We start from the raw sequence: 19,688 nt of genomic DNA, 5'->3' as shown, positions 1-19,688 counted from the left end.
GATAGAATATTGGATTTTCCTGACCTTCGTACCATAGCTAAACCAAATCTGTCTTTCAATTTGGCCACATTTCTTATGTTGTTACATGGAATCAAAACTAGTGATTATCATGTCTCACATAATGACCCTTCATCTGTTTTTGTGCTTCAGATGAATTTTGAATCATTCCCCCAAGGAAATGGCACTGTACTTTATTTGGCTGACTTTACCTAATCATTCATTAGTTTTATTGCCCTGGTCTGGACTCGTCCCAATTTTGCCTCATCTATCTTAAAGTAGAGCCCAACTAGAGATAGTCTAATAAAGCTTTCATATATGGCTACTTAAACACACTAATCTGTTATTTTGGGACCTAAAACAATTTCCCTGATATACCTCTTAGTCAAAGGTCAAAGCTGTGTCTTAAGAACGAAGGGCTATTTGCTCCTGGAAGTTTGAGAGATGCCAATAAAAAAAAAAACATATAACAAAAACTGAAAGTGAAAAGAGGAAGGCTGATTGTGTAATAAAATAGAAGAGAGAACGCCAGTAAAAACCTATTCTATGGTAACTACAGAGATGCATAGCAGAGGAAGGAAGAAAATTCAGGAGAGGCCTCCTGATGAGGCAAGAGGAGCTCTAAGATCCCCTCAGTGCTGGACATCAGCAAACAAGGCTAACAGGAAATGATCCATTCCATGTGGTCACTTATTCTGCCTTCTCTAACTCTCAAAGTTCAAATAGTGAAATGGATGACGACAGAGAAAGAGGAGCAGTTAAGCTTTACTTCTTCACTTCTGACCTTAAGAAAAGAGAAGAAATGAAACTCCTGGATTGTACGCCCAGTCTTCTTCAGGGAAATAACTCTGCGTGGCAGGCTAGAAGAAGAGGGCTCCTGTCAGCCACTCTGTTACTGACACTTCTCTCCGGTGGCCTGGCACTGGTCTCATTGTACCAAGTGTTCACCGTGCAGGCTGAGTTGGGGAGTCTCAGGCATGAGCTTCAGGCTTATCAGAGCAGGACTGAGCAACTGCAGGGTCTGAAGAAGGAGAAAGCAGAAACGCACCCTACTACCCTTCAGTCAGAAGCTGCTGCCATCACAGGACTACAAGTGAGTTACCAAAAAGCTGCCTAGCCCTGGGTACAGGGCTCTCATGCTTCCTACTTCTTTTACTTCTCCTTTTTTTTTAAATAACCTGGGTCTTTTCCATTAACAGGAGCTTGGGGTACCCCCTATCACAGGAGAAAGCAGTCCCCAAACCAGCCTCAGACAAAGCAGAAGGAGCAGAAGAGGTGTTCCGGACCCAGGGGAAACCAGTAAGTTGAGGGAAAGCAGTCTTTCAGAAATTTTCCAACTGGGGCAAACACCCATAGAACAAACACCCAGGGAGATTTGGGTGAATTCATTTTCCTTCCTGGATCTGTGATATACATATTTTCTAATTGCAAACAAAACCTGACCATCTATGTCACTAAAACAAGGGAGCACTATACAAGGATTACTTCAACTCTTCCAGACTGTAGTGAAGAAGAACCAGCCTTTGTGGTCTCAGGAGTCATCTGAGGGAGTGGAGGAAGGGAGGAAAAAAATACTTCTTTTATTATTCTGACTCTCTGTGGTAAATGCAATAAGCTGGTCAGTATTTTAATGTTCCTAAATAAGAGATTTCATTGGTGGAGTAATTCACCTGTGCTTGAGATAAAGAGAGCAGTTTATTTAATCTTCAAACAAAATAAAGGCCACTTTTCTGAAGCATTATCCATGACTCACCTAATAAAACCCCACCCTTTCCTATCCCTTTTCCAGTTCTGGAGCCATAATCAAATTAGCCTTTGCATTTGTATCTATATGCTCAACAGTAGACACAGTGCTTGGCACATAGCAAGTCCTTAATAAATGGTTTGTTTCTCATTCTTTTGTTTAAATGCTTTCATCTCTCTATTATTAGAATGTGCCCATCTGAGACAGAATTGACTAAATATATTCATCTCTGCCATGTGGCATTTTGTGATACTTATACCCAAACAGTACTACTCTAATCTTATTGCTTCTCTCAAGACATTTTTGACAGTCCCTCCAATGAGAACTGAATGTGCTGTTAGTCTTTTTGTTTTGTTTTGTTTTTTGATAACTGCATGTAGTCCTTACTTTTCAAATATCTCTTATATTAGAGAAGCAGTGTCAAAATAGATAGAGATCTGACCACTGAATTAGGAAAACCTGAATTCTCCTGCTGCTGATACATACTGACTGTGCAATTCTGTAAAAGTCACTTAACTTCTTAGTTTTTTAAGCAGCTCTTACCTACACTGGCAGGCACACCTACTGGTAGACAGAGTTTCCTCATTTGGGAGTTCCCTAATCCAATGTAATAAGAGGTTCAATCTCTATTCTTCTGCCAGTTGATCTTTACTAACCATGAAACATTTACTAGAATAGCTTATAGCACCACAGGGTGTTAAGAGATGACCTTAGATTTCTTCCCATGTAGTGAAATTCAATGAAATTTAATGTGAGAGGAAACTGAGGGCCAGAGAGAATAAAATTCCTTATCTGAGAGATTGATTGTACTGTTTTGGATTTAGCCATCCAGAGCCCATTTGTCCTTGATCAGAAAAGTTCTTTATAATAATTCAGTAATTTATGTTTTAGAGTTGACAAAGTATGACTTCAAATATTATGCTTGCCATCACATTTTTATTAAAGTCTCAATAACTCCATTTTTAAAGATGCACTCATAAAATCCAAGCCATCTTTCAAGTCCAAATTTAAGATATATCTTCTTTGTGGAGCATTTCCTGACCAACCCAGATCTTTATAAATCTCCTCTTACACTGAGCTCCTAGGGCATCATTTATCATTTTTACAAGTCATACTCATTTGAGATTTATGACATTCTACTTTTCACTCTTCATTACATTTTTATGTGTATGGCCTATTTACCAATAGGATGGGATCAGAAGCTCCTGGAAGAAAGAAGGAGAAAGGGAGAAGGATAAAACTTCCTTCTTCCAGTACCTACTCTAGTCCCCTGCACATAGTACAAAGTAAATAAATGTTTAGTGATTGATTCAATAGTAACTTTAAAGTGATCTTGAGGGGGTGGCTAGGTGGCACAGTGAATAGAGCGCTGGCCCTGGAGTCAGGAAGACCTAAGTTCAAATCCGGCCTGAGACACAACACAAAAAAACTAGCTATGTGACCTTGGGCAAGTCACAACCCTAACTGCACTCCAAAAAGCAAAATAAAATAAAATAAATAAAAATAAAGTGATATTGAATCGAGTGACTTTGAGGTTATTTGACATTATAGTTCTTCTAAATTTCTTGAAATTTTCAGAAAAATTCAAACATTTCTCAGTTTGAATTTAATCAGAAAACATTTTATGAAATATTAAAAGTTCATATTTATTACAGCTGATTGAAAAAAATAAAAGTACTGCTACAAAGGTGTAGAGTTCCAACCAGGAGTGCAGTCTAGGACTTCGGGTTGTGGTGTTGAGCCAGGGGTGATAATTCCCTAAAACTATGAGTAAAATGGTCACAGAAACACCTTCTTTCAGACATTCCTTCAATTATAATTCTGATGAATTGGAGTTTTATTTCTATTTCATTCTTCAGTGCCAATATTTTTTCTTAATCATTTTTTTAACCTTTCAGATTAAAGACTTAGCTGGGTTCAAAGTATTTCACAAGATTGTTTCTGATTAAAACCTAACAAACAGAAATGTGGGGAAATCCAGTATAAAAGAGGTGCCAAATAGCCAAAAGTTGCTCAAATTAATTTCATACTCAAACTCATAAACATATCTAGAGTCTGATTATTAGTAGCTTACCAGCACATAGTGCCTTCTGTAGTAGCAAAGACATGTAGGTAGCATCATTTCTTTTTTATGTGAAGACTTGATTATCCATCCCTCCAGTTCTACTTGACTGAGTCTTTGTTCTTAGGTATGCTAGAAATACACTATCTATTTTCTGAAGCTAACTCCTCTTTACATATTTATTTTTTGGGAAGCTATATAGTGAACAGAGATCCTAAAGATGCTCAGTCAAATAAGTATAATGGGAGAACACAACAAGGAATTTTAAGAGCAGCAAGGGGTCCCACCTATATGGGTTGGGTTCCTACCTATATGGAAAACAATCATGAACCTCTTCTCTATCAGTTCACACAAAAGCTATAGCAGAGAGCCAGCTGGCTACTGGCACTGTGCACTCTGGCCAAAATTTGTCCCTGAAGGATTCTTTTTTCCTACATCAGAAGATCAGAAACTTGGTCTCCAATGTTGCAAGAGAGAAACATCTGTTCTATTTGTCAGAGTGGAATATTCAATTGACAGCCTTGACCTAGCGACCATATTTTTTTTGAACCCTGTTATTGTTAAGCTTGACCTTTTAGGAATATAAAGAGCCAAGAAACAAGTTGAACATTTTCTCTAAGTCAACTGAGTTAAAAGAGATGTTGTATGTCTCTGTGTCATTCATTTGGTTGAAAGCAACAGATTTAATGACTAATATTTCTTTACACATTCAGGGATTTTTTGAACCCATTTTGAGGTCAAGATATTAGTAATGGGCTAATTTTTTCAGAAGTCTCTAGAGTGTGGAAGAGTATGTAATAGTGACAATATTATTTTAGATGTGGTTACTGTTGTTATTTGTCAATTGCACCTTTTCTAGATCAAATCCTATTCATAACAAACTCTACTAATCTTCCTTTTCTCATTGTAATTTGATTTTAACAAGTACATTTCTGCATGCAAATACTAATTCAGAAGAATTAGAGAAGAAACAGAGCTGACATCTAATTTTCTCTTCCCTCTAAAAAAGTTCATTCAGCAATTAATCACTAATGAACCTTTTCCCTGAGTTTTCATATATTTTGTATCTCTCACATATTTATTCAGTGTCATTTTGTATATTGTAATTTTCTTCTAATCAACCATATACCCATGCTAGCTTTTTATGTTCAATGACAGCAACTACTATGTTTTGTCTGTCTTCTATTTACCATTCAATACTCCACACAATGAACTGCATTATAGTAAATAATAAATGTTGAATTAAATCAATCAAATATGTATTTAATGCCTACTATATTCAGAGAACAATGCTAGATTCTAGAGTGCATGCAAAAAAAGTGTAAGGGCTTATTTTCTTCCCTCAGGAAGCTTATGATCTAGTTTGAGATAGGTAGGTCTTCATGATGACAATATTGGCATGTGAAATAGGTCACAATAAGTGCTAGCACAGAGGAGGAAGAGAGCACTAGGGGGTAGGGTGATATGGAAAGGTTTCAAATGCTCCTACTTATGTGTTATTGAGCAGAGTTAGAAGAATTTACACAACCTTTCCTTGATATAATAAAAATTTTATGTTATCTAACTTTAACTGTATCTTTACTATAGCAAGACATTATATCTTTCATTACTGACTGTTTCCTTATCTCAGGCCAGAAGTTATACCAAACCACCTCATTTTGCCTTATGTCTCCCATACCTCTCACCTACCTCTTTCCTCTCAATAGAGGACCTTCCTATTTCTTTTACTGAGGAGATTAAGATCACATTTTTTTCCCCATGAGCTTCTTCTCACCTTTTCTTTCTTAGCCCTGATTCTTTCCTCCTTTCTTCCACTTTCTAATAATGATGTGGCTCTCCTCCTTGCCAAAGTTCACCCCTTTTAGATGCGCAATTAATCCCATCTCTTTCCATTTTTTCTATTGGATTGCATTTCAGTTTTGTCTCACTCCACCTCTCTTTTTCTGCTGTAACTACTGCCTTCAAACAGGCCCAAGTTTTTTTCCTCCTAAAAAAACCAAACCAAAAATCCTTCCATTCCACCCTATCACAGCCTTGAGTGATTGTTCTATATCTCTCCTCTCTTTACTAGCCAAACTCCTATAAAAAGTGATCTACAGTTGCCATCTTCAGTTCCTCTTTTTCGGTTATTCCTCAACATTTTGCAATTTGGCTTCTGATGTCACATTCAATCACAACTTATTTTGTATTATTTGGAGTTAGCAGTGATATCTTGATTGCAAAACCTGGTAGTATTTTATCACCCTTGATGCTTTTTGACTACTCAGCAGCATTTTATACTATTGATCATCCTTGCCTTCTAGATATTCTCTCCCCTCTAAGTTTTCCTGACATTTCTTTTGCCTGGTTCTCCCCCACCTCTCTGACCATTTCTCCTCAGAAAAGAGAGATTTATTATACATATCATGCCCTCTAAACCTAGGTGTTCCCCAAGGCTCTGTCTTGGGACTTTTCTCTCTGTCTTGGGACTTCTCTTTCCCTTAACTCCTGGTGACTTGACTACTCCCATGAATTTAATTATTATCTCTATACATATAAATCCATACCTACATATCTCTTCCATAAGCTTCAGTACTGCATCACCAACTGCTTTTTGGACATTTCAAACTAGATGTGTCAGAGACATCTCAAATTTCACATGCCACAAACAGAACTTATTACCTTTCCTCCCAATCCCTTCCAATCTTTTCTATTTTAAGGCATTATCATTATTTCAGTCTGCTAGATTTGTAATGTTGGTGTCATCTTTGAACTTCTCACTTTCCCTTATCCTCTATATCTAATCAGTTGCCAAGATTTCTACCTATACATCTGACCCCTGTTTTCTACGCATATAGCTACCACCTTAGTACAATCCTTTATCACCTTTCAGCCAGACTATCACAATGACTTCCTAGTTAGTTTCTCGCCCTTCTCTAGTTCATCTTCCACAGAAATGCCAAAGTAATTTTCCTTAGGTATAGATTTCTCCATATGATTCCTCTAATCAATAAATTTCAGCAACTTCCTATTGCCTCTGGAATAAGATATGAACTCGTCTATTTGGCTTTTAAGCTGGTTACAGTTGGACCTAGGTTATAAATGACTCTCCTTCCTTCACTCTGTAATCCACAAACTACCCTTCTTTCTGTTCCTCATGTCCGACACTCCATCTTTTCTTGGTGTATGCCGTTGCATTGATTGTTTCTTATGCCAGGAATGTATTCCCTCCTTTTCCCTGCCTTATAGAATCCTTTTGTTCCTTCAAGATGCAAGCCAATAACTACCTTCTTCTATCTCCTAGAAGTTTCTAAATGAAGCTTTTCCTAGTCACCCCAACTGTTAGTATCATTCCTGTCAAACTACCTTGAATGTATATTTTACTTATTCTATTTATATTTATTCTGGTAATACTTATCTATGTGCATACTGTCTTCCTAATTTGAACGCAATCTCCTTGAGAGTAGGGATTATTTCTTTCTCCATATTTGAATCTTCAGTGCCTAGTATGGCGCTTTCATAGTGAGTGCTTAACAAATGCTGATTGATTTACGGTTTTATGGAATAGTTAGGCTCAGAGTTGTGCCTTTAAGGTTAAGTAGGAACTGAATAGATGTAAGGATGGAGGAGAGGATTCTAGATGGTAGAAATGACACCAGATTAGCAAGTGATCTATACAATTAGTCAGAACAAAGATGCATCATTCATGCGCAATTGCATTTGAATCTCTGCACCTTTGAAAAATGTGTCATTTCCTTTAATTCAATGATTTTGTAGTATAGTTGTGATAGGTGGAGATATTTAGGATACTTGATGTATAGAGAGATAAAAGAGGTGTAGTAGTTTGATGGAAATCAATGATGATAAAAGAATTGAGAAGGGCCACTGTCGCTCCTCTCTTCTCTTTCCATCCCACTTAAAATATAACATATAACATTCAGGTAAAGCATTTTGAAGAGCACAAAGTATGTATAAAGCATTATTATTTGTAATGCTGGTAATAATAGTTATCAATGTAGATATAATCTGGTAACATCAGATAATCAATTTTTCTTATAGTCATTGTCAAATATACCAGGATCAGAAAAACCAAAGTGTGTGTGTGTGTTTTCTAACCAGATAAAGTATTATTAACACTGACTATGTAGAGGAAATTGCATGCTTATGCAGAAACATTATTGTACACTATATTGTCTAGAACCCTTAATTATCCAGAATGTTTTATTTGTCATGATGGAATAAAATATAGAATTAATTTTACCAGTAAATATTAGATCTTCAGGAATCATTTAGATTTTGGATGCTAATGGGATGATGCCCACACTTTTGAAATAGTTCATCCCAAGTTTATCATTTGTCTTGCAGGAGATTTTCCTTTTCCCTTTTATAAGCATCTCTATTGTTCCAGTCATTAAGTGATAATTAAACAAACTTTTTTTTTGCATATCTACTACATGCAGAGCAGAGATTAGGTAATAGGGGGAGAAACAAAGATTACTAAAGTGAAGTGACTAGTTGATTAAGAAGCTGGTATCAGAAAGAATAAGCTGAGTGCTTCACCAGAATGTGATAGAAGAGATTCCTCTCTTATATGGGTTAGATTAATGAATACAGTATAAAATATAATTATATTATATTCAAGCATATAACAAATTTTCATGTTATTTTCAAAACTCTTCTACTTGTTTCCTTCAGTTTTATGTGCATTTAAAAAATGTTATAGGAGGCCCTATTTTTTTGTCATCACTATTGCCAGCACTACTATCCTTGATCTGCTCCCAATTAAAAACAGAGAGAAAGAAATAGGAAAAAAAAAATTGTAGCAAATAAATATAGTTAAGGAAACGAATCCATATAGTGACTGTATCCAAAATATATCCCTTTCTGTATCTTATGTACATCCCCTCTCTGTCAGGAGATGGGTAACATGCTTCATCATGGGTCCTCCAGACACATTGCATTCATCAGAGAGTTCTTAAGTCTTTGAAAATTGTTGTTGTTGTTATTTCTGTTTTGGCAATGTTGATGTCCTTGTATAAATTGTTCTCCTGGTTCTGTTTGCTTCACTCTGTGTCAGTCCTTACTTCCCTGGATTCTCTGAAACCATCCCAGCATTTCTATGGTGCAATAATATTCTTTTAAATTCATAAGCTACAGATTTTTCAGCAATTTTTCAGCTCTCTAAGAGACTTAAATTCTAACTTTTTTCTTTCTTCCTGTTTTTCTCTCTCTTTTCAAGGTCAGGAAATTTGTTTGGTTCATGACTCTTCTTCCCCCAATATTTTTCTCCTCTCTTAAGTTCCCTCTTCCTATCCCTGCTATTATGTTCTCCCCTGAGTCTTCTCAAACCCAGTTTCTTCAAATGATCTTCACATGGTATATGCTTACCCTTCACCATCCTGGTTTCCTTCCTCAGGAAACTCCCCAGCTTAGTTTTCTAAATCTATGATACTCAGAACTAAACACAATAACCCCAGGGGTGGCTAGGTGGCACAGTGAATAGAGCACCGGTGCTGGAGAAAGGAGGACCTGAGTTCAAATCCAGCCTCAGACACTTAACACAAAAAATACTAGCCATGTAATGTTGGGCAAGTCATTTAACCCTCTCCAAAAAGCAGGTAAAATACATACATACATACATAAATATAATAACCCCAGATGAGACCTGACACAAATAGAGTACAGAAAAACTATCTGCTCTTTACTTCTGGAAACTATGCCTTTAATAATATGGTCTCAAATCTCATTAGCTTTTTGGGGAGCCACATTCTTTTACCTGCTGACTCATACTGAATTTGCAATTCATTAAAACACCTAAATCTTTTCCCAACAAACTTTCTCTGGTCATGCCTACACCATCTTGAACTTGTGGGTTTGATTTTTTTTAATCCATTTCCTTTCTTTTTTTAATCTACTTATCCCTATCAAATTTCATCTAATCAGATTCATCTCAATGTTCTTGCCTGTCAAGATATTTTGAATGTTGTCACATAGTCACTAAACATTTATTAAACACCTAATATGTGCCAAGCATTGTACTAAACTCTGGAGATACAAAGAAAGATAAATGACTGTCCTTAATCTTAAAGGAGCTTATTCAGTTTAGTGTCATCTATAAATCTGATGAATATGACATCAATGTCTTTAAGCAAGCAATTAGTTAAGAAAAATAAATAGCACAAATACAAGCACAGATCCCTGAGATACTCCCGTGGAGACCTCCTTCCAGATTGACACTGAACTATTAACAACTTCTCTTTGAGTCAAGTCTGGAAATTAGACCTGAACCCATATAATGTAGTACAATCTATTCCACATTTCTCCATCTAATTATGTTTATTTTTCCTACTAAACCTGCCTTTTGCACTTCAGCTGAAACATAATAAATTCCTCTCCAAAGCCTTATTTTAACTCTGTCTATTTCGAATTTGTTTCTTCTGGTTTCTAATCCATTCTGCTATCCACTTCCATTTTATGGGTGAGTTCACCCCATTCACATTCACAGTTACTGCTAAATGTGTATTCTCTCCATCCTAATTTCTTCTGTTTCTTCTCTCTTTATCCTGTCCCTCCTCAAAAGTCTGTTTTGCTTCTGACCACTGTCTCCCTTAATCTACCTTCATTTTTTATCATCCCTCCCCACTTCCCTTATCTCCTTCCTCTCCTATCTCCATGTTGGGTAAGATATATTTCTATGACCAACTGAATATGTGTGTGTGAGTGTGTGTGTGTGTGTGTGTGTGTGTGTGTGTGTGTGTGTATTCTTCCCTCTTTGGACCAGTGAGAGTGAGGTCTAAGCATTGTCTGCCACCACCACTCCCATTTCCCCTCCACTATAAAATCTCTTCCTTGAATACCTCTTTTACATAAGAAAATTTTCCCCATTCTAAATCTTCTCTCTTCCTTCTTCTCTAAGTGCATTCTTTTTTTTCCCTCATCTCTTCATTTTTTAAAAGATCATCCCAACATAATTGACTCATACTCAGGTCCTCTGTCTATTTAGATTCTTTCTACATCTCTTAACAATAATAACATTCTTTTTTTTTTATGGTGTCAAGTAACTTGCTCAAGGTTACACGGCCAGTTATTTCTGGATGTGGTGGTAAGTATCTGAGCCCGGATTCGATCCCCAGGTCATCCCAACACTGGGGCCAGTGCTCTTACTTACTGAGCCACCTGGCCTCCCCAACAATAATAACATTCTTAGGGAGTTGCATGTATAATCTTCCCATTTAGGAGCATAAACAATTTAACTTTATTAAGTACCTTATGATTTCTCTTGCATTTTTTTTTTCTTTTTATAAATCTCTTGGGTCTTGGTTTGGATTTCAGATTTTCTATTAAGCTCTGATCTTTTCATCAGGAATGCTTAAAAGTCCTTTATTTCATTAAATATCCATTTTCCCCCTGAAGGAATGTATTCAGTTTTGCTGGATAGATTATTCTTGGTTGTAATCCTAGCTTCTTTGCCTTCTGGAATATCATATTCCAAGTCCTTCACTTCTTTGACATAGAAACTGCTAAATCTTATGTAATCTTGAACTGTGACTCTACAATATTTGAAATGTTTCTTTCTGCTTGCTTGCAATATTTTCAAATTGACCTAGGATCTCTGGAATTTATTGATAATATTCCTAGGAGTTTTCATTTTGGGATTTCTTTTAGGAGGTGATTGGTGGATTCTTTAAATTTCTGTTTGGCTCTATCTGGTACTAGAACATCAGGGCAGTTTTCCTTGATAATTTCTTGAAATACGTTGTCTAGGCTCTCTTTTTTTCTTTTTATTATTTGCAGTGTATGAATCATAAAAGCATCTACATATACATGAAAAAATAGAAATACCAGTGTATGTTCATTTATTACAAGTCTTTGGTGGGGCAACAGCTTGCAGGTAACTAAAACATTTTTTCCCTGGTTTTTGGTGCATCTTAAAGCCAAAGCTTTCTGGTTGCTTCTCTATAATTTCTGGCTCTCCACTGTTGTTTCTCATAATTCATGACATAAGCATTTTGGAAAATCAGGTCAATATGAGTCATCATAGGGAATCATTCAGGAAAGAGAAAACATAGTCATTTTGGGAACTCTGTCTAGGTTTCTTGAGAAACTGGAGGCCAAAATGGTCAAGCCGAGAGAGCTGAGGTTTCTACATTCCTCAGTTCAAGATCATCCAACTGCAAAAGCTCATCAGCTTGGCCGCATTGGATTGATGCTCCTTTTTATTCTGTCCCAAGCTAGTTTTATATTGAATACCATCCCCATAACATCACCTGTTGTGACAGTTTCCTTAAGGTCAAGCTGCACATGCTGCATTTGTGCAAACTGATGGAGGGCTGACACTGGATTGATCTTTCCACGTTAATACGTCATGATTAATTCCTTGAGAATCTTCTTTGGACAAAGGACAGTATTTCAATTAGGCTAGACTGTTTTGGAAAGCAGTGATTCTGTGATCTCTGTAATCTTAGAAGCTAAATTCAACCCATGGTAATCCTTTGATGCTGAATATCCCGGAGGAGGATTCATTGTTATTGAAGAAGTTTCAACTGACAAGTTCTTTTTCAACATCTGAGCAAAGTGAGGAACCTGAGAACTCTGAAACCAATCCTTGTTACCAGACATTTTCTTGCATCTTAGAGTGGCTGCCATGGCTGCTGCCTCCACCGCCTGCTCCAGTGCTGCTGCCACTGCCCCTCTAGGCTCTTTTTTTATCATGATTTTCAGGTAGTCCAATACTTTTAAATTTATCACTTCTCAATTTTTCAGGTCAGGTTTTTTTCTGATGAGATTTTGGCTTTGTTTTATTGTTTCTTTATATCCCATGAATCATTAGCTTCCAGTTTCCCAATTCTAATTTTTAAGGAATTATTTTTTTCAATTAGCTTTTGTATCTTTTTTCCATTCAGTCAATTCTGCTTTTTTAAGGTGTTATTTTCTTCAGTGAATTTTTGTGCCTCCTTTTCCATTTAAATTATTTTCCTTTTAAAGATGTTCTTCTCTATAGTGAATTTTTGTGCCTCTTTTACTGGTAGTCCAATTCCATTTTAAGGTGTTCTTTTCTTTTTTTTTTTTTAAGCAATTGGGTTTAAGTAACTTGCTCAAGGTTACATGGCCAGGTGTTTCTGGGTGGGTGCTAAGTGTCTGAGCCCGGTTCGATCCCAGGTCATCCCAACTCTGGGGCCAGTGCTCTTACTCACTGTGCTACTTGGCCGCCCTGAAGGTCTTATTTTCTTCAGTATTTTTGTGCTTGTTTTACCAAGCGGTTAATTTTCTTTTCATAATTTTATTGTATCACTCTCATTTCTCTTCCCAGTTTTCCATTTACCACTCATCTCTATCTTTAACTCTTCAGCAAATTCTTGTTGTGCTTGTGCCAACTAGCAGTTTTCTTTGAAACTTTGCTTGTAGCTGTTTTTATATTGTTGTCATCTTCTGAGTTTATGTCTTGGTTTTCCTTGTCATTATTACAGCTTTTAATTGTCAAGTTCTTTTGTTCCTGCTGTTGCTGTTTCCTCATATTTCTAGTCTATTTTTTTTTTACTTTGAACTATATATTAAGTTGAGATTTGTTCCCCTTGGGGTGGTGAGGCATCATCCAAAGCTTCAGGCATTTTCATGCTGCTGTTTTAAGAGCTAATGCTGGGTATCTGCAAGTGTTTGGTGCTTCGAAGATGGTGTGATCTGAAGAAAGGTGTCTTCACTGCTCTCTCAGTCTGTGTTCTGATTTTTATTCAGGAAGGGCCCCTCTTCCCCTGCAGCTGCATGTACTAGAATTCTCCTTCACCCTGAAACTGTGACCAGGTCCCCTGATCTCCTGTAGGTGCTAATGCTGCTCTCTGCCTTGAAACTGCTTTGAGCCCTACTCAACTAAAAGCTGAAAAGGGGGCAGGGGTTTGGGGGTGGGAAGGAAGACTATATATCATCCTCTATCTCATGGGGGAAATTTTGTATCAACTTTTCTCCATTAATAAACACCCTACTCTCTCCCACCTGTAAGTTCCTGCTTGTTTGTTTGTTGTTGTTGTTGTTTTTTACTGGTTTTGATTTGTGGAGGAGAGTTGTATGTCATAGAAAGTCATAGGATTGAGTAAGTTTAGATCTCTTTAAGTGGCCCAGGAAGGAGACCAAAATGACAACTGTATATCTTGCCTTTCTGTCTAGGTAGCAGCAGTGGTAGTAGACTGAAGAGGGACAATATTTTTACAGATACCCACTAAAGTGTGAAAGATGAAATTTAGTTGCTTAAGATATTTAGGTTCTGGTTTTCTAGAAAATAGTATAGAACGTGATCCATAGTAAGTGCTAAATAAACGTTTATAGATTATTGGTGACTGGATGAGTTTTTTTTTTTTTAATTCACTGCTACCCTGATTAAAATCAAGGTGCAAACATCTGTATTTTTCTTTTCAGCAAGAGATTCCCTACTCTACTACTGATGGCACTAGAAAATCACATTCTTCCCATTCATTTGTCTAGGCTATTGTTGGTTTCATCAAGTAAGAGTAAATCAGAGACCAAAATGTTTGACCTTCTAATAAATCACTAGATTAATTCAGCAATAAACCTAGTTATATTATAATCTTAAAAAATCATTAATGTTATATTTCCATACTTAATATAATTCTTCTTTTTAGACTTTCTTTGTGGAAAGAAAAAACTTGAAATTTTTTTTTTGCCTTTTTTTGGGGGCAGGCAATTGGGGTTAAGTGACTTGCTCAAGGTCACATGGCTAGTTTTTGTGTTGAATATCTGAGGCCAAATTTGAACTCAGGTCCTCCTGACTCCAGGCCTGGTGCTCTATTCACTGCACCAAAACTTTGAGTATTTACATAGAATTTTCTATCCACTAAGAACAATCTCATGAACTTACATAATGTGGAATTAATTCCTGATATCTTTTTAAAATTTCAAATCAAATAATCAATGTTATAAGAGTAGCAAATATATTGAATATGTTCTGCATTAGATTGGTGCATTGTAGTCTAGATGTTTATAAACTTGAAATTCATTCTAAATTTTTTTCTTTCCTGGAAGAGACAGCTAAAAATTACTTCCCGAAATATAATTGCTTGATTATGCAATCTCATTAAGAACTCATATTTTATTTGGAAAAAGTGTTGCTTTCTTTTTTGGTTCAGTAATGTTAAGTGAGCTCATTATTCATTGTTAAGTTTTCCAGCTGATTATGCTGCATGTTAAACTAAATATAATCAAAATAGATGTTATCACTTCTCTATTTTTTCTAAATCTTAGTGTACTTTATAGGTTAATCCTACTGAAGCTTCTGAGATAAACACTTGACATTTTAAACCAAATTGGATTGATCACTAAAAATGAATTACAAGGCTTCCATCAGTTTCTGGAGCTCTTCTAGGACCATATGGGTATAAGTTTACATTATTTTGAAAAATTGATCTTCACACTTATAATGACACTTTTAATAAGAAACTATATCAAGACCAGTCATTGACTCCACTTTATGCAAGTGGTAAAAATATTTTTTGGATATGTACTTACATGTTGGAATGTATATCTATCAAGCAATAAGAATTTATTAAGTTATGGTGTGCTATACCATGCTATATTTTGGAGATACAAACACAAAAATGAAGTAACATACATACATGCATATATATATATGATACACACAAACATACATGTGTATATTTATATGTGTGTGTGTATGTATGTATAAAATTACAGGGTAACCTTAGAGGTGAAGGCTCATAAAAGGCCTCCTGTAGAAAGTGATTCTTAAGCTGAGTCTTGATGGAAAACAAGGATTCCAAGAGGTAGAGAAGAGAGGGCATTTCAGCTTATCAGAGAATGCAAAGTTATGGAGATGGGTGTCTATTTGTGAGGAACAGGAAGTAGGCTAGTATGGCTAGACCACGGAATACATTGAAGGGAGTATTTTGTGAGATGACTAGAAAGGTAGGAAGGGATCAGAGTGTACAGAGTTTTCAATGACAAAGGAGATTATATTTGATCCTAGAGCTAATGGGGAGTCACTGGAGTTTTTTGAAGTATGGGGGAAGGGAGGTGACACTGAGGTGACACTGTCAGATTTCTATTTAAAAAAAAACCACTTTGGTGTTTGTGTGAAAGATGGATTAGAGTGGGGAGAGCCTTGAGGCAAGAAGATAATCAACTATTAGCTTAATTTCTCAGGGAAAGTAATTTGTGTTAGTGTCTTATTATTTCTACTGACATAACATTTTTTACCTTTTAGGAATACAAGACTGTTTGCAGTTGATTGCTGATAGTACAAGTCCCACAATACAAAGAGGTAACACAATGAATCACATTTCTCCCTCATTTAGACACTGGATTAAATGATGATAGATATATTTGTCTGTTGCTATCATTCTGAGTTACAAGTAAAACATAATATCTGTCTCAAGACTAGTATGTCTAATACTTTTCCTGCATGTTGGATCTTAAAATTCCTGCTATAGTGGACCCTTTCCCCCAACTTGTTTCTTCCTTGGGCTAAACATAACAATTTCTTCATTCAATCCTAATATGAAATGATTTAAAAGTTTTTTTGTGACCCCATGAGCTCTTCTCTAGACATTTTCCACTTTATCGGTGTTCTTCCTAAATGTGCTACCCAGAACTGAATCTAATTCTTCAGATGTAGTTTGACTCCAAAGCATAGCAGAGCAATTCCACCCTGGGCAGTCTGATTCTATTAATGTAGCCCAATATTATTTTGGCTTTTTAAAAAAATATTTCATATAACACTAGGAAATATAAATAAGAAGACTATGATCATTGTTTTATAGAATTTCTAATTTCTTGGGGCGGCCAGGTAGCACAGCAAGTAAGAGCACTGGCTCCAGTGTCAGGATGACCTGGAGATTGAATCCCGGGCTCAGATACTCAGCACCACACCCAGAAATAAATGGCCATGTAACCTTGAGCAAGTTACTTAACCCTGATTGCTTAAAAAAAAAAAAATTTTAATTTCTTATAAGACATGTAAAATAGTAATTTAAATATTTCCCACAAAGTGATCATGAAAAATGTACTGAATGAACCTTAAAGCAATGCAGAAATGGAATGATATTATAACTATATGTAAAGAACGATAGTTAGGCCTTTTGGGAAGTCAGGAGAATAGAAAACAAATCATTTTTCTTTTCTGTTGTATGAATCTCATTAGTCTCCTGTTCTATTATTAACATAATAAATAGGGGTTACTAAAACTAATACCATGCAGAGATGGAAGGGATATTAAAGGTGACCTAATATTACAATCCTCTCACTTTACAGAAGGGGAAGTTGAAGTTCAGAAAAAAGTGGCTTGTCAAGTTTATGCAACTGTGAAGTGGTAGAGCTAGCACTTAAATCTATTGATCTTTAAACCCAGGTTCCTTTGATCTATTAAAAAGATTATTCATTAGGCCTGGGGCTGCTTCTTACCTAGTTGCAAATATGGAAATGGACCTGTGATGTCACATATGGGCCCTTCCCTCAGTAATGCAGACACTATGACATTTTTTAAAAGTATGTTTACATAACAACACGATGGGAAGGATATTCAGTAATGATCCAGTGTTGGTTCATTTGGGTACAGATCCCATCATCTCTGTACAAAAATGTTCTCAAAAGGCAGCAAGAAGTCTCTGAACTCTGTAAAGACTGAGCTCCTTGAGAGCAGGAATGTTTTGTTTTGTTTTGTCCTTTCTTTCTACTTAGCACAGTGCCTAACATAGTAGGCACTTAATAAATGCTTGTTGACTTGATGTGACTTTATAAAAGCATCTGAAAAAAAAGCATCTACTACTCATTTACTGGGCTTTTTATTTCTTGGCTGACTTGGGAACTATATCAGTGACTTGAACCTCAGTCCTCTGGACCAAGGGGATATCTCAGGGATAGTTTCATTGCTTTTTTTAGGAGGGAAACTAGCCTTACCTATGTAGACTTTTTTTTTAATAGTATTTTTTCACAGTTACATGTTAAGATAATTTTTAACATTCATTTGAAAAAGAAAATTGAATTCCATGTTATCTTCCCCCCCTCCTTTATTACCCCATTCCTAAGATGGTTAGCAATTTAATGTGTTATGTATGTGCAATCATGTAAAAAATATTTCCTTATTAGTCATGTTGTGAAAGAAGAATCACAAAATAAAAGAACCATGGGAAAAAAAAAAAGTGAAAATAGCGTACTTCAATCTATGTTCAAACTCCATTATTTCTTGCTCTGGATGTGGATAGCATTTCCACTATGAGTACTTTGGAATTTTTTGGATCATTTTATTGCTTAGAAGAGACAAGTTGTTCGTAGTTGATCATTTCACAATGTGTAGCAGGGACTTCTTACTCTTTTTTTAAAGGAAGTTATATTATTTAAATTATTTTTTAACATTAAAAACATTTTTTTTGTCTTCCAAATTCTCTCTCTCCCTCTAGCTACTTCCCCACCCACTGAGAATGATGCCCATCATACATGTGAAATCATGAAAATGTATTTACATAATAGTCAGATTGTTAAAAAGCAAGAAAAATAAAGTAAGAAAATTATACTTCAATTTGAGCTCAGAGTTCATCAGTTCTTTCTCTGGAGGTGGATAAAAATTTTTACTATAAGTCTTTCCTAATTGTCTTGGATCTTCTTATTGCTGAGAATAGCTAAGTCGTTCACAATTTATCATCATACAGTATTGCTTTTACCTTCTACAGTGATCTTCTGATTCTGTTGACTTCACTTTGTATCAGTTCAAATAGGTCTTTCCAGAATTTTCTGAAACCATCCACATTGTCATTCTTATAAATAGTGTTCCATCATAACTTGTTCAGCCATTCCCCAATTGACAGACATCCTCTCAATTTCCAATTCTTTGTCACCACAAAAAGCTACTATCAACATTTTTCATACATATAGTTCTTTTTCCTTTAATTTTTTGGGGGATAGTGTTGGGCAGTGTTGAGTCAAATGGTATGCAAAGTTTTATAACCCATTGGGCATAGTTCCAAATTGTTCTCCAGAGTAGACAAGTTGGACAACTTCACAACTCCACCAACAGTTCATTTGTGTACCTGTTTTCCTGGCATTTCCTGGCATCCTCCACCAGCAGTTCATTTGTGTACCTGGCATTTTTGGTAGGTGTGAGATGGTGCCTCAAAGTTGTTTTAATTTGCATTTCTCTAATCAGTAGTAATTTAGAGCATTTTTTTTACATGACTGTTGAAAAATAGTTTTGACTTCTTAAAAGTACCTGTTCATATACCTTGACCATTTATCAATTGGGAAATGGCTCTTAGTTTTATAAATTTGATGCAGTTCCCAACATATTAGAGAAAAGAGGACTTTATCCTAGAAACTCACTGTAAATTTTTTTTGATATTCATTATCTATGGTACCATTTATCAAAATGTAGTTTTCCTATTTATTTCTTTTAATTAGGTCTATTTTTGTTTCTTTTTTCTTTGACATTATAATTGGTTCCCTTTCCTTTTTTACTTCAGCTGAACCAGAATAGATTCTACTCCAGTTTATTATTTTAATTCTGTCTTTTCTGTTTAAAGTGTGCCTCTTGTAATGTAAATAAGATATCGTTGGATTCTGGTTTCTAATCCATTCCGCTATCTGCTTCTGTTTTATGGACGAATTCATTTTATTCATATTTACAGTTATGATTACTAAGTATGAATTTCTCTCTATTCTATTTTCTTCTTTTTATATTTATTTCTCTGTTTTTACCTTGTTTCCACTCAAAATTCTGTTTTGCTTCTGACCCTTGCTCCATTATTCCGCCTTCCCTTTTGTCACCACCTTTCCACCCTTTGTCTTATTCCACTTCCTTCCTCCTTCCCCACTGGGTAAGGTAGATTTCTATACCAAACTAAGAGTGTGTGTGTGTGTGTGTGTGTGTGTGTGTGTGTGTGTGTGTGTGTG

The 19,688-nt window shown here is 35.9% G+C and overlaps 1 protein-coding gene across 1 annotated transcript in view; it reads left to right on the top strand.

Moving 5' to 3' along the window:
• The first annotated feature begins 549 nt into the window (after positions 1-549).
• Positions 550-19,688, top strand: part of TNFSF13B (TNF superfamily member 13b) — a 52,217-nt gene continuing 33,078 nt past the window's right edge. The window contains exons 1-3 of the mRNA XM_069094126.1: positions 550-1,090; positions 1,197-1,296; positions 16,012-16,068. Of these exons, the coding sequence (XP_068950227.1) occupies positions 728-1,090; positions 1,197-1,296; positions 16,012-16,068 (520 nt within the window). The 5' untranslated portion in view covers positions 550-727. The remainder of the gene's footprint in view (positions 1,091-1,196; positions 1,297-16,011; positions 16,069-19,688) is intronic.

The sequence above is a fragment of the Petaurus breviceps genome, unplaced genomic scaffold (genome assembly GCF_028583685.1).
Source record: "Petaurus breviceps papuanus isolate PSGF00001 unplaced genomic scaffold, PetGlider_PUasm1.0 214, whole genome shotgun sequence".
Classification (NCBI taxonomy): Eukaryota; Metazoa; Chordata; class Mammalia; order Diprotodontia; family Petauridae; genus Petaurus; species Petaurus breviceps.
Note: the sequence above shows the minus strand (reverse complement) of the source record. Positions and strands in the feature narration are given on the sequence as shown.